The sequence below is a fragment of the Carassius auratus genome, linkage group LG28B, assembly GCF_003368295.1.
Source record: "Carassius auratus strain Wakin linkage group LG28B, ASM336829v1, whole genome shotgun sequence".
Taxonomy (NCBI): domain Eukaryota; kingdom Metazoa; phylum Chordata; class Actinopteri; order Cypriniformes; family Cyprinidae; genus Carassius; species Carassius auratus.
In genome coordinates, this window is record NC_039293.1 from 9776162 (window position 1) to 9790852 (window position 14691).

At 39.2% G+C, this 14691-nt stretch overlaps 3 protein-coding genes across 7 annotated transcripts in view; 1 reads left to right on the top strand and 2 right to left on the bottom strand.

Moving 5' to 3' along the window:
- LOC113067898 (meiosis inhibitor protein 1-like) overlaps nt 1–872 on the bottom strand; it is a 12398-nt gene extending 11526 nt beyond the window's left edge. Inside the window, exons 1-3 of the mRNA XM_026240394.1 lie at nt 551–872; nt 341–449; nt 73–123 (exon numbers count right to left, since the gene is read on the bottom strand). Of these exons, the coding sequence (XP_026096179.1) occupies nt 73–123; nt 341–449; nt 551–688 (298 nt within the window). The 5' untranslated portion in view covers nt 689–872. The remainder of the gene's footprint in view (nt 1–72; nt 124–340; nt 450–550) is intronic.
- The window catches only part of LOC113067602 (zinc finger protein 239-like), a 262749-nt gene that overhangs the window by 79319 nt on the left and 168739 nt on the right, over nt 1–14691 (bottom strand). The window lies entirely within an intron of this gene.
- Nucleotides 8721–12909, top strand: LOC113067394 (zinc-alpha-2-glycoprotein-like). Of its 5 annotated transcripts, XM_026239786.1 has the most exons (9): nt 8729–8799; nt 8900–8922; nt 9262–9534; nt 9636–9911; nt 9985–10260; nt 10362–10499; nt 11606–11845; nt 11930–11997; nt 12694–12909. In XM_026239786.1, coding segments are annotated over exons 1-9 (1458 nt in total). In that variant the 5' UTR covers nt 8729–8797; the 3' UTR covers nt 12856–12909. The 5 variants fall into 5 exon arrangements, with proteins under 5 accessions (XP_026095569.1, XP_026095568.1, XP_026095570.1 ...); XM_026239784.1 differs by having other exon boundaries at nt 8721–8922; nt 9292–9534; XM_026239783.1 differs by having other exon boundaries at nt 8724–8922.

Consider the following 14691-nt stretch of genomic DNA (forward strand, 5'->3'; position numbering starts at 1 on the left):
CTACTACTGCACTTTTCACCTTTTCACATGCCACAAACACCAAAGATCAGAGACGAGCGAGAGATAGATCACCTTGAACAGTCTGATCCAGCAGAGACGAATCCACAGCACTGAACAGCGTTTCTGAAACACAGTCAGCACCCTCGTGAAATAGCTCAGAGCTGAACACAACTGATCATACAAAACATATGCATAGGTGTATATATTAATATACACATATGTGTATGCGAGTGTATATATATATATATATATATATATATATATATATATATAAATATATATAAAAATATATATATATACAGTTTCTCCCACTAATAAGAATCTTGTGTGTGTGTGTTACTCAGTAATGATGAGATGAAGTGTGTTCTTCGCTGTTCTTCGCAGTATAGCAGCTCCCGAGCCGCGTCCACGCGCATCACGGACACGAGCGCCGCGCGCTTGCGCACCGCCTGTGGGGAAATGTAAAATTTCAGTCATGAGTCGCCACACCGCGGCACTCGTTAAACTCGAACTTAGTTTCTATTATTGATCGAAAAAACACGGTTCTTACCGACACATCCGGCCTGTCCATCATCTCCGCGACGCACGCGACGCAAACGCCGCTCCGTTCCCACCGCGGCCCATGAGCGTCGTGAATCTTCTCACAGATTACGTCTAAACTCGACATTGTTTCCACGTAATAAGACATGAAAGCGTCTAGGGGATTATTCTAGAGGCGATATATCAGTTGTGCACTGTTAAAGCTATTAACAGATTAACAGACAGAGACGTTAAATTGAAATGCTGCGCGAGGACGTTGCCCGCTAGTCCGACCAATCAGAGCGAGATAACGAGAACCGTTAGCCAATCAACTCCAACTCTGGAAAAATGCGTTCTTCAGCGATCTCCCGTCCTCACATTCGCACTCTGCGTCATCATTAATAGTCGGTAGTTAATATTAGTAGTTCAGTTTCAATTAATATTTATTATTATAATAGTTACACCGGGCAAACACCCCCCCCCCCCCCAACACTTTACTCTGGTTAAACTTCACATTTTTAATTGCAATAACTAAATAAAAATATTCACTGTAGATTTTTAAAAATCTGTTATAAATACAAAAGATTACTTCCTTTTTTTAGAGAGAGGGATGGGCCTGCATGTTTGCACACAGATCATCAAAAATCGGGATAATGGATGACAGTTTTGTTAAACTTCACATTTTTATTTGCAATAACTAAATACAAATATTAACTGTAAATTACAAAACATAAAAAGAAAATTTTCTTTCCCAAACTCGCACCACAGTTTGGGAACCACTGGTTTAGGTTTTCTTCTAAAAACGTTTGGATTCTTTTGGGGACATTCTTTTTAAGATGTGATTTTGAGCCGTCAAAATTAAAGTGTAAATTATCATCTATTCATGGTCAGGTATTATTTTATTGGAAATTAATATACAAATTGTAGTACTCCTAAAAAAAGAAGTATGATAAACATGAAAAATTAAAAAGAGAGCGCAGCCGTGATGACTTCTGTGATGGTGTATTTACTCTGAATGAATAAAACACACATATGCATATAACAAAAGTTCAGCATATAGTATGAACACATGTATCACTCTTTCCCAGTAATAACTGAATGTAAAAAAAAATGAGTGACCTCAAACACTTCCCATTACAATAGAAGGAATAAGAAAATGTAATCAATTGGTTAACAAACTATCACATGTTCACATGTTGTAGTCTCAGAAAAAAAAGCCATGTCAGTTACAACTGACACTGTGACACTCAAATCGCATGCTTTTTCTAGAAACAGGATACAGTATTCAGAATGTACACATAAGCACCAAATGATATAGAACATCTTAATTCATATTTACCCTTAACGATGAAATTAAAGAAAATAAATTGATGACACACGAATACAGCTGGAATATTAACCACGTTCACTGCTAAACGCTGTTCACTTACTCATATCCAATGTATTTTTTATAATAAAGACACATGAAAGATCAAGATAAACGTAATGCATAACTCATAAGTCTGCCACAACACCATGAACGTTAATGAACACAAATAACTCCATACTGGCCATGTATGACATAGAATGGCTATCGCGCTAATCACGAGGGACTCACGCTATGTACTCAGGCCTTCTAAACTCATGACATACTATCAGTATATTGGACCAAACTGCTTTCAACATACATACATCATCAGTATCGCACTAAAGTTTATGTTTAAACAGAAGTCTATTTTGTGCATCTTATTTTGCGATTACCTGAAAAGAAGTATGATAAACATGAAAAATTAAAAAGAGAGCGCAGCCGTGATGACTTCTGTGATGGTGTATTTACTTTTTTTTTTTTTTTTTTTTTTTTTATCTTTATTAAATCTTTACGATACAAACAATAAGAACACACAAATAGAGTCATTAATACAGAAACAAAAAAATATATAAAAGAACAGAGCCAGGGGGAGTTTCAAATAAATACATTAAAGATAGAGCATAACTGAATGGTTTTAGCAGCCTTCTTATTTTTTGAATCATGGATGGAATTGATGTACTGTTCTGTCTCCTTACCAAAAGCAATAAAAGAAGGTTTATGATGGTGTATTTACTCTGAATGAAGCACATCACGGGCGCGCCACCTACTGAAACGTGCGATGACGTCATGACGCAGGTGTGCCAAGCGACAACAATTCAATAAATGTACATAACATTTTTTTAAGCACAAATAAGAATTTAAAAACCATTTAGCAATATTAGAAAAATAACGATGTTATAAAAAGGATTCAAGGAAAATGTACTATGTTAACATAGCTTGTATTCCATATATCACACTAACACAACTTTTTGCCACATAGTTGTTCTTTGTGGAATAATAAGTGTATCCTTATTAAGGGGAAATCTGTGTTTTTGTTTGTTTTCAGGACAGGATGGACCTATGTCTGGTCCATTGTACACATTATGGATGGGGATGGAAATGTCCTTGGTTATGATGATTTTCTGTGAAAAATACAATATTATTTGTACTCAGGAATTATAGGTGTCTTTGTTGAAAGCTGTTCCTGCTGGTTTGATTCAGCTGATTAAAGGTGCATTGTGTTATTCACTACCAAGATTAGGTAATCGAATCATCTCTGGTATTAATTTTACAGATCAGAGCTATAATAATGTGTTCCTGTAGCTCAATTGGTAGAGCATTGCAATAACAAGCGCAAGGGGGTTCGATTCCCCGGGAACACATGATAGGTAAAAATTGATAGCCTGAATGCACTGTAAGTCGCTTTGGATAAAAGCGTCTGCTAAATACATTAATTTAATTTAATTTAACTTAATAATATGGTTTTAAGAACATTTGTAAATACACACATTTTCCCTTCTGAAGTAAATAAGAGACTACTTGTTTTCAATTTTCATGAAGATGAAGTGGTTTAAATTATAACAAGATTTCTCTCTTATCCACTTCTACCAAAGGCAAAAGAAGTTACAATATTTATAGTTTGAAGTATGTAACACCTGACCATTTTAAAATGGTAAAATATGTCTTTTTCTCGAAATTGTGATGTTGAATTTTTGATTAAAAACATTGTGATTTTTGCCAATTACTTCATTTATAAATCTAGTAATAACTCCCCCAATTTATTACTTTTCCAGCTAGATTTAAAGGTCTTCTTCAACTCCCTGGAGCTCATGTTAGCTGATGTTGCATGATGGCTAGCATATGTGTAACTTGTTTTGGTGGCTTGTGTTAAAATAACGTAGTTAATTTGCATAGTTTTGTTTCAGTTTTGCTGTGCTCATGTCTTCTTTGTGTCCCCAGGCATCAAAACAACAAAGCACAACTGTGGTGGCCCATGCAGGCACCTTCAGCAGCAAGTAAATTGTTTTAACTGTGACTTAATGTGCTGTCATAATTGCTTTTGGATTCTGAACAGGTGTAGTGACCTGGAAAAGATATTCAAAGAGACACTATCAAAAGTAGAGAAAGCCATACATCATCTCTAGGTGCAGTCGCCTACAGTGCAGCCAGCTTCAGAAAGACTGTGGGGCTGGTCACCAGGAAAATGGACAACAGGGAGTGCTTTGAAGTGTGTCCGTGCACACACATTGTGTTTTTACTGTAACAATTTCTGGTTGCTTGCCGTTCTTGTGTTTTCAGTGTAGTGTAAGATGTGTTTTTTTTTTGTATTATTATTATTATTCAAAAACAATTAAAACTTAAATTGTGGAAATTATTCTTCATTATTTTATTCTGGTTTACTTGTAAGTTATTTTGCTTAAAATACAAAATTTAACAAAATTCTGGTTGAGGTAATTGTTTGCTCGATTAATGAGGAAAGGTCACCCATTCAACAATAACAATAATTAAAACATATTGGGAGATACAAGAAAATTTTAGAATTTGTTTAAAACATAAATAGTGTTGATAGAATAAATGTAATACCAAAAAGTGTACCAGTTTTGCTGACTTCACCTTACACCAGCTCCTTGTAATTCGTTCTCAAAGTTATAGTTCGTTAAGCATTGAACGAGCCTAAGTAAACTGGCTCTGTATTAATAGAGCATCACAGTCCCGCCCACTGCTGGTGCCGGAAGTAAAAATTCTGAAAAATGAATGAACACGCCCACTGCTGGAGCAGTTCTCGTTCTCGAGTCAAGAACCGGTTGCTTCGGTTTTCGCTTCACGCATCATACACCTGGGTGCCGCGCGCCATTTCACTCAGATTTCATTCCTTCACCTATGGTGCCCCCTCGCAAGGATTGGGGCCCTAAGGTTTTTCCACCGGCTCACCAACGTCAGCGCAAGAGGTTAAACCTTAGTTCGACGGCTGATGCCTCCTGTTCTCGGGCACCGAATAGCAGCTCCTGATGTTCTCGCTGCTTGCCAGGGACTGTGCCCTCCGCTAGAGAATGCTGTTGGACCGCTTTCGTGCATCCAACACTCTCATTGCAGTCCCCACGCTCAAACACTGACTGTCTTGCCGCAAACAGCGCCTCGAGCGCCATTGCATTGAGCTGTAACGCCAAACGTTCCCTCAGACACTCTGCGCAATCCAGCTTTCAGAATTCGAGTGGCGATTCAAGGGAACTGCACAGACGACCCGTTTATGACGGCTCACACAACCGCTGCTTTTTCACTAGCGGCAGAGCCCGATGTTCAATCTGTTGGCCTAATTCCTGCCGTGGACACGTTTCAGGATTATACACAACGAGACGCAAAGGCTCTTATGCATACAGTTCCCCTGTGCACGAATCCCGCAGGCTTTTCGTGCCCGGACATTTTAACGTGTATGACAGCATTGCAGGAAGCAGAAATTTTGAGACCTCTAGTATTGTTTCTCACTTCTCATTGTTTCTCGCACAATTTGTCACAGATACACCATTCAGTTTCGAAGAGGCCCGCCTCCTTTCCGCGGAATTCTTTCCACGGTGGTGAAACCGATGGAAATAGCGGTGCTGCGACAGGAGATGTCAACTCTGCTGAGCAAAGGGGCTATAGAAGAGGTACACCCCTCTCAGATGGAGACAGGGTTTTACAGCCGTTATTTTGTGGTACCAAAAAAAGACTGCTGATTGCGACCCAATCTGAATTTACGCCGTCTGAATCTTGCACTCAGGCCAAGCAAATTCAAGATGTTGACGGTAAAGTCTATTTTGTCTCAGATTCAGACTCAGATTCAACGACTGGTTTGTCACGATCGATCTGAAGGATGCATACTTTCATATTCAGATCATCAAGAGACACAGGAAGTTCCTCAGATTCGCTTTAGAGGGCAAAGCGTATCAGTACCCGCGTTCTTCCCTTTGGCTTAGCTCTGGCTCCCCGTACTTTCTCAAAATGCATGGACGCAGCTCTGGCCCCGTTGCGGCTCGAGGGCGTTCGTGTTTGAACTAATTACACGATTGGCTGGTGTTAGCACAATCACAGACTCAAGCACACTCTCATCGGGATCTTGTGCTGAATCATTTAAACAGCCTGGGCTTACGCACAAATTTCCAGAAAAGTGTTTTAATTCCCTCTCAATGGATTACCTTTCTGGGAATAGAATTGGACTCTTGCACGATGACAGCAAAGCTTTCTCTCCCGCGCGCTCAGTCGATTGCGTCATGCGTGCGGTGCTTCAAAGCGGGTTGCACAGTGACAGCGAGATTGTGCCTCAGACTTTTATGTCTAATGGCAGCGGCATTCCCCGTAATTCGTCTGGGATTACTTCACATGCAGCCTTTTCAGTGGTGGACGAAAAGACAAAATATTTCACCCTGTTGTCTTGCGCATAGGATGATTTCGGTGACACAGAGGTGTGTGATGTCGTTAAAACTATGGATGTCAACTGAATTTCTCCTAACCGGGGTTCGGCTGGGGATTTGTGCTTTCCGAGAGACTGTCACGACGGATGCATCTTTGACCGGTTGGGGAGCTGTTTGTCAAGGGCGCCCAGCCAACGGAGTGTGGACAGCGGCACAACGCAGCTTGCACATAAACAGATTGGAATTAATGGCCGTTTTTCTGGTTCTCCAGTATTTCTCGAATCTGCTGATCGGCCGTCATGTGCTGCTCAAATCAGACAACACAGAGGTTGTGTCATACCTGAATCATCAGGGAGGATTACGCTTTTCCCACTGTGCAGGCTGGTGAGACATGTTCTTCTAGGTCTCAGAACAAATTTCTGTCGTTCCGAGCTGTTCATGTCCCCGGACGTTTGAACTTCGGAGCGGATTTGCTATCCAGACAGGCTCTGGAACAAGGGGAATGGAGATTACACCCCCAAACAGTGAATCTCTTATGGCAGATTTTCGGAGAAACGAGAGTGGATTTATTCGCGTCAAACATGACTACGCATTGCCCGCTATGGTTCTCCCTATCCCCCCCATCGCCCCTGGGCTTGGATGCGTTAGCTCACAGTTGGCCCAGGACCAGTTTGTATGCTTTTCCCCCGATTCGTTTGATCCCAGCGGTATTATGCAGAATACGGCTGGACAGAGTGGAACAGCTGCTGCTTGTGGCTCCGCGATGGCACACGCAGCCGTGGTTTGCGGATCTGATTAGTCTGTTAGCGGGCTCTCAATGGGAGATTCACCTCAGACAGGATTTATTATCTAAAAAGCACAGGGACTGATTTGGCACCCGAGGCCAGATCTGTGGAAACTGTGGTCGTGGCCTCTGAGCAGAGTGAGTTAGTATGTCCCGGTCTTTCGGCTGAAACCACTGAGACTATACTGAATTCTAGAGCAGCTTCTACGAGACGCTTATATGCTTTCAAGTGCAGACTGTTTACGACCTGGTGTGAAATTCGTGCATGGAATTTGCACTGGGCTCTGTGAAGGTGTTATTGCGACCGAGGCCTTATTATGTTCCTAAAGTCGCATCTAATCCCTTTCGCTTTCAGCAAGTGGTCCTGGAGGCTTTATCCCCTGCTGAGGCGGGGTCAGGAGATCTAAGTCTTTGCCCAGTGAGAGCTTTAAAGCCTTATGTGGATCGTACAGCCCATGGCCTGAGTCTGACCAGCTGTTTGTCTGTTTTGGACATGAGAATACAGGCCATGCGGTTACAAAACAGTGCATGTCCCATTGGCTGGTGGAGGCAATATCTTTAGCTATGAGGCGCGCGGACTCGCTTCGCCCTTAGGAATTAAAGCTCATTCCACGAGAGCTGTGGCTTCTTCTCGAGCTTTTCTCAGTGGCTCTTCTATGGATTATATCTGTGCTGCGGCAGGATGGTCCTCACCGAGCACTTTTATCAAGTCCTACAGTCTGGATGTGAGGATGGCCCCTGGCTCCCGGGTTCTCTCCGCTTGAGCAGATGCTTCCTCGGATCCCAGTTATCAGGTACGTCAGGCGTTATGGTATAGCGTTCCCATACGGTGACGTCACCACAGCATCGAAGTGTCCTATGAAAGGGAACATCTCGGTTACGTATGTAACCATGGTTCCCTGAATAGGGAACGAGATGTTGCGGTCCTGGCCGTGCCATACCTTGATAGCATTCTTCTTCTTCAGTCATGAAATCTGAGCAAAATGGCGAGTGGCACCCAGGTATATGATGCGTGCGCATGCGTAAGGGTGGTGCCATGCGCTATTTGGCCAATAGGATTGGTGAGATGGTATAGGACATTCGTCACACCGATGGGTGTTCCATAGCAGGTGACGTCACCGCAACATCTCGTTATCTATTCAGGGAACCATGGTTACATATGTAACTGAGATGTTTTCGGTTTTGTTTTTTTCAAGTCCAAAAAAATCTCCAGCAGGTGATAAAGTATATGAACAATGCAGTGCTAATTGACATATCATTTATTACAGTATATAAACTATTCTGCCTTATTATGTGATAAAAAGTGTTTGTAGTATATAAACAAATCATTATTATTTGTTATTGTCCAGCAGTTATAGATTTCTAAGCCAATTAAAAGCTAGAAGTAAGAGAAAAATTAAAATAAAAATTTTTTGCATCATTATTCCAGTCACACGAGAGAATTATTTAAAAATCTCACTGTTAAAAAACTCTTGACTAGTAGACTATATAGATTACAGAAATGTTATATCGTAATGTTATATATGTATATATATATATATATATATATATATATATATATATATATATATATGTGTGTGTATATCTGTGTGTGTGTGTGTGTGTGTGTGTGTGTGTGTGTCTGTGTGTATTTTCTGTCCCCCTCACTTCTGAAAAGATGGCTACGCCCCTGGTTAACCCACTGATATATTAGTCTTATCTATAAACACAGAAACCCATCCTCCATTTGCAACTGTTTTTCTGCTGCATTCAGTTTCTGCATTCAGACATGAAGGAACGATGTAAACACCAGAAAATTACCATAAATTCACACATGGCTTTTAAACAATGTGGACGTGTCGCCAAACTCTTTGCTCTACTTTGTGTTTTTCTTCTTTATAGGACTCTGCCTTCAATTCAAGCAGGTAACGTTGAAGGAAACAATTAGAACAGAAAGTGAAAGTAACTTTTTGAATTTGAACATTTGGCATATGTATAAGAACATAATTGAAATCTTATTACAAATTTATGTTGTATAGTAAACTTGAAAGATATAACTATAACTTCTAAGCTGCTGTCATGTTGATCAAAATTCAGGTTTAGTCTCCCAGAGATCAGGACTAGATCCATATGATACGATTCAGTATCTTTGAGTTGCTTAAACTTGAGACTTCAGTCATATATTTTACAGTTTTCTCCATCAGGAATTCAACATTGTATCACGTGTTTTTTTTTTGTTGTTTTTTTTTTGCTTTTTATTGCAGAGAAACACTCGCTGTATTACATTTACACAGGTTTGTCCAAACCTGTCGATCTGCCGGGCATCTATGAATTCACTGCTATGGGTCTCCTAGATGACAGACAGATCGACTATTACAATAGTGAAGAACAGAAGAAGATTCCCAAACAGACCTGGATGAAGGAGAAACTGCCGGAGGATTACTGGGAAGAAGACACGCAGTTTAGAAAGAGCAAAGAGCAGTGGATTAGGAAGAATATCTTCTCTCTGATGAAATGCATGAAACAAAATGAATCAGGTGAGGAGCATTTACAGTTTAATTTGAACCTAAATAAATTCATTGTACTATACTTTCATTATATTTCTTCTTACCAATATTTTGATCCATCTCCATTTCAGATCTTCATGTTCTTCAGTGGAGACACGGTTGTGAAGTTGAGCAGGGATATGAACCAAAACGCATTAATGAGTACTGCTATGATGGAGAGGACTTTCTGTCTTATGATTATCAGGAGGCTCAATGGGTCGCCCCAGTTGACACTAATTTAATATCCAAGTGGAAATGGGAAAATGTGCCGATCTTAAAACAACACACAGCAGACTACCTGAAAATGGAGTGTGAGGTCTGGCTCAAGAGATTCAGAGAATATGCAGATGAGGAGCTCAGGAAAGCTTGTGAGTAAATGTACAGTATTTATATTTGATATTCATCTGCAGATGATTGATAAACTGATTCCTGTGTTTTCAGCTCTTCCAGATGTTCACATGTTTGCAAGGAAATCCAGGAATGAAACCCAGCTGAAACTCATCTGTATGGCCTCCAGCTTCTACGCCAAAGACATGATGATGACCATTAGGAAATATCGCACACCTCTGCCTGAGATAACATCCACTGAAATCAGACCGAACCCTGATGGGACCTTCCAGATACAGAAGAGTGTGGAGATTAGTGAGGATGAAAAAGCAGAATATGACTGTTTTGTGACCCACAAGAGTATGGAAGAACCAATTATCAAAAAATGGGGTAATCAAACCAGTTACACATACAGAAACATTACTTGATGAATTAAAAAGGAATTTAAGTTGTGAATTTCCATTTTCCCTTATTTTGTGGATTTTTTACAGATGGAAAATGCCTGGACTGCCCAACAGACACTTTCATAGTTATGATTGGAAAATGGATATTTTGGAGGTTTGGAGGTTTTCTTCTGCTGGCAATTGTTGTTTTAATGGTGTACTTCATAATGAAGAAACGCCTTAATGGTGAGTAGTCACTAATTAAAGATGATCCACACATTCTTGTTTTTGGTTTTTAATCATAATGGCTTGAAACATTGGGATAGATTTATCTGACTTTACAGGACAAGCAGTGTAGAGAATGAATCATTTACCCAAATATTTACCCCTAAAAGTCTGCTAAAACTTCCACTAGGAAAAGAATACAACATACAGGTTTGAAATAACATGACAATATTTACGTTTAACATTTAACATGACACTGAGCAATTACTAATTACTTATTAACTGCAGCAATGATTAATCAACGACATTTTAAGATTATTTTATTTAAAAAGATTGAAAATCATAAATGCAATACAGTCAAATACAATCAATTATAATATGGCTTTATGGTTCAGAACTTTTGAGTTTGAAATTGATGTGCTGTTTTCTGTGTGAGGTGACAAAGACATGAAGTTTGGTGTCAGTATGTCAAAGCTTTGCAGAGGTACAGCCTCAGATGCCTTTGGCATCATTCCAGTAGATTTATTAAGGCAATAAATGCATGTCTATTGACATGAAATCCATAACTTTTTGTCAGCGTGGTCTTAAGATGATCTAATAAAAAAATCAAACCACCTGTGTAGGTAGACTTAGAAAAAGTAAAATTTTAAAGGACATGGTGACAAAAACATGTACTGAGTTTCACCCATGAATTTGTAAAAAATACAGTATTAAAGGGTTAGTTCACCCAAAAAAAGAAAATCTGTCCATGTTTTACTCACCCTCAAGGCATCCTAGGTGTATTTGACTTTCTTCTTTCAGACGAATCCAGTCTGAGTTATATTAAAATTGTCTTGACTATCCCAAGCTTTATAATGGCAGTGGGTGGGTGTTTGTGTTCAACAGTCCAAAAGTAGTCAAATAAAGCGCATCTTTCTGTAATAAAACCTGCCTTTGTAGTTTTAACAAGAATTAATCTATATTTAATTTATACAGTGAAGAATATGCAATGATATTTTACATTTAATTATTTGGTTTTGGTATCTGGACACCTGTAAACTTAAAAAAAAAAAAAAACTTTAACATTGTTTTATTTGAATCTTCTTATTCTGTTTATTTGTTTGTGCTATGTACATCATTTTAAACAGGGTCCACGGGTCCAATCTACACCATGGCCCCGCAAACCCCAGGTACGAGCCTGTCCCTCAACGAGCAGACCCCAGGTACGACCCTGACCCTCAACGAGCAGACCCCAGGTACGACCCTGACCCTCAACGAGCAGACCCCAGGTACGAGCCTGACCCTCAACGAGCAGACCCCAGGTACGACCCTGACCCTCAACGAGCAGACCCCAGGTACGAGCCTGTCCCTCAACGAGCAGACCCCAGGTACGAGCCTGACCCTCAACGAGTCCCTGGGTGCAACCTTATCTAAATGGTTAATTTTACAAGGCACTCTACTTTCTCCTACAGATCAAGACACTGGTAGTGAAACCCCAGACAGCAGTGACACAAACTCAGTGGAGCTTATTTCCCCTCAGGTAATTATACATTAGATGGAAGTTCAGTGCTGTTTAGACACATTTCTTTCTTTTATTTCCTTGAGACTGCAGTTGTCAACTACTTTGAAGACAGGGACAGCTCTGCTTAAGTCAAGCTGGTTCCACCATTATAAGTCAAGGACAGCAATATGCTTAGCCTTTTGATGGGGTTTTTGAACTAGTAGATAGGAAACCAGCTATATCTAGTTTTTGACAGGAATGAGAACGAGGCTGTGAGGGCTGAAGTACAGTATGTTCAATGGTTTGCTCTGTTGCTTATGATCGGTGTGTTAACAACAAACTACCGATCGTTCAGTCCAAATCTCAGGTGGATAGTTGTGAGTTATGAAAAGCCTTTAATGCATGCCATTAAAAAGATTGTAAATGTATCCCTCAAAGCATTGTTTTCATTTTTGTTAAGTTTAATATGGTAACTAACCTGAGATGAACTTGATGAGTTGCAAGTCCCATTAAACTCTGTTGGTAATGACAAAACTTGTGACCTTTTGGAAATGCACCTCTGACCAAAGTCTAGTGCCAGGATATGGGTAGTGATTTTGTTAAGGGTCTCTTAATCTACATTAAGGAACACTAGGAATCCACTGATTTCAACTGGGATATTGTAAAACTCACCTGGAAAAAGCAGGTGACTTGTTTTAATATTTAATGACATGATCACTTCTGTCTGTTTTCCAGGGTGAGGCCTCCAGTGATGACAAATCAATAGTTTTTCCTATTCAGGGCCGCTGCTGGCCAAATGGGTGCCCTAAGCAGGATTGTATTGTTGTGCCCACATTCCACAAACATTATGATGGAATGAAAACATCTAATATAGTGGTGAAAATAGAAACTATTTAATAAATTATATTATTTACAAATTACAATTGTAGCTCTCGACATTTACCTATAACTTAATTATGACTCTATTTTATTTTATAGTCTCAAGCATTCAGAAATCATACAAAAGGAAATTAAGCAGTTTTACTATGATAAAACCATGGTTTATTTTTGTAAGGGTTGTGATATGCACATTTTTTGTTGAAGAAATTATAAAGAATATGTCATCTATAGCAACAAGGTGGCCAAAAATGAAAGATTAAGTGAATATTTGAATTAAATGTTTGGTCAGTAGCCTAAACAAGGATTTGATCGTCCTGTAAGTGTAACAGCAGCAATCACATGGCATTTGGCTCCCTTTTCAGGCATTTGTTATAACATTCAGCCTCAAACATGAGGTGCGAGCGCGGATGGGAGAATGGCGCATGTTTTTTTTTAGCTGGGATGGTGTGCCCCCTCTGGGAGTTGGTGCCCTACGCAGACTGTGTACTCTGCGGTGGTACTGTTACTATTAATGAGTATTTACAAACAAAGCTGGGCCACAAGCCTATAAAAGAGAGCTACTGAACAGCTATTGCTCTAAAGCATATTTAAAATAATTAATGCAAACACTCATAATGTTCACCTAATGACCACGTAGTAAATTGAGATGTAACATCTGAAACAAGAGTGCATGGGTATAAAAAGTGCATTCTGAAGGTTTCTTTAGAGCAGTGTAATTCAGAAAACACATTTCACACTGTGCAGCTGGAAAAATGACGCAAGCATTTCACAAGAACACGTGAGAGAGATGGTTGTGTCACTATTGTCTTTCTGCACACTTCCTCCAAATAATAATATTTTGTCCAGATTTCTTTTTTTTTTAAACAAAACCATCTACATGTTACAGTTTCAGTTTCAGTTCTGGCGCACCCGTCCCAACATAGGGACACACATGTGCAGTGCTCTGTCATCACGAAATGTTGAATTAATACTGAGAAAACATTTTCCTTTACTTCTTTATTGTTCTGTTAAACTGATTTTGTTCAGAGACTGACATTCACAAACAGAATGAAAATAGTTTTCAATGTTTTATATTGTAATGTCCTTGCAGATGTTTTATAATAGGTCTCTTAGAGGACACTGAGAGACAGAGGAGCAGAAGACAGATGTGCAGTATTCACGGCAAACATTAAATGCACTAATAGTGAAACATTACACAAACCAAGCATAGAAGTGACAGGAAGATAAAGTGTCACTGAATATCATGGGCTGAAACAACGAGAAACAAATTTCCACTCCTTGTTTGTTCTCTATTTCTGTTTAATTGTAATATTATATATATATATATTAAAGTTGTATGTATGGATACTTATCTCTGTTGTCTGACTGTCTGATGTGGGCCTGTTTGGGCTGATATCCATTATCATACTACTACACATTATGAAAAACAACTGAATGAACACACATAACACATAAGATCAGGCATCTTCCCTGTTCCTGAAAACAACAGCTTCTTAATTGAAGATTTCTGAATTGATACCAGTTTTCTGTTATTGTTATTATTATTTATCAATTTATATTGCATATGCTACATATACAGTAACATCAGCATGAATAAAACTTGCATTTCTAATAGTATTAAGTCATTAAAGCAAAACACGTCATGTGACAATTAAACACATCACAGAACCCTGAACATGTGAAGGTTTTGTTAAAATATTCTTAATTATAATCAGAGCTGGATAGATTTCATACAAATTATGATCTGTTACTGAGTCCAAATTAGAGAACACAAATTATAGTTAGTAAGGCAATCTATCACATTATACATTTTAGGTAATATAATCAGACTTATTTTAGATTATTTTTGACCTA

Bases quoted from the DNA above. Each gene is read 5' to 3' on its own strand.
- LOC113067394 (XM_026239783.1), top strand. From the start codon at position 8,787: ATGAAGGAACGATGTAAACACCAGAAAATTACCATAAATTCACACATG. The intron at 9,535-9,635 runs GTGAGGAGCATT...TCTCCATTTCAG, and splicing joins CATGAAACAAAATGAATCAG to ATCTTCATGTTCTTCAGTGG. The intron at 10,500-11,605 runs GTGAGTAGTCAC...CATTTTAAACAG, and splicing joins AATGAAGAAACGCCTTAATG to GGTCCACGGGTCCAATCTAC.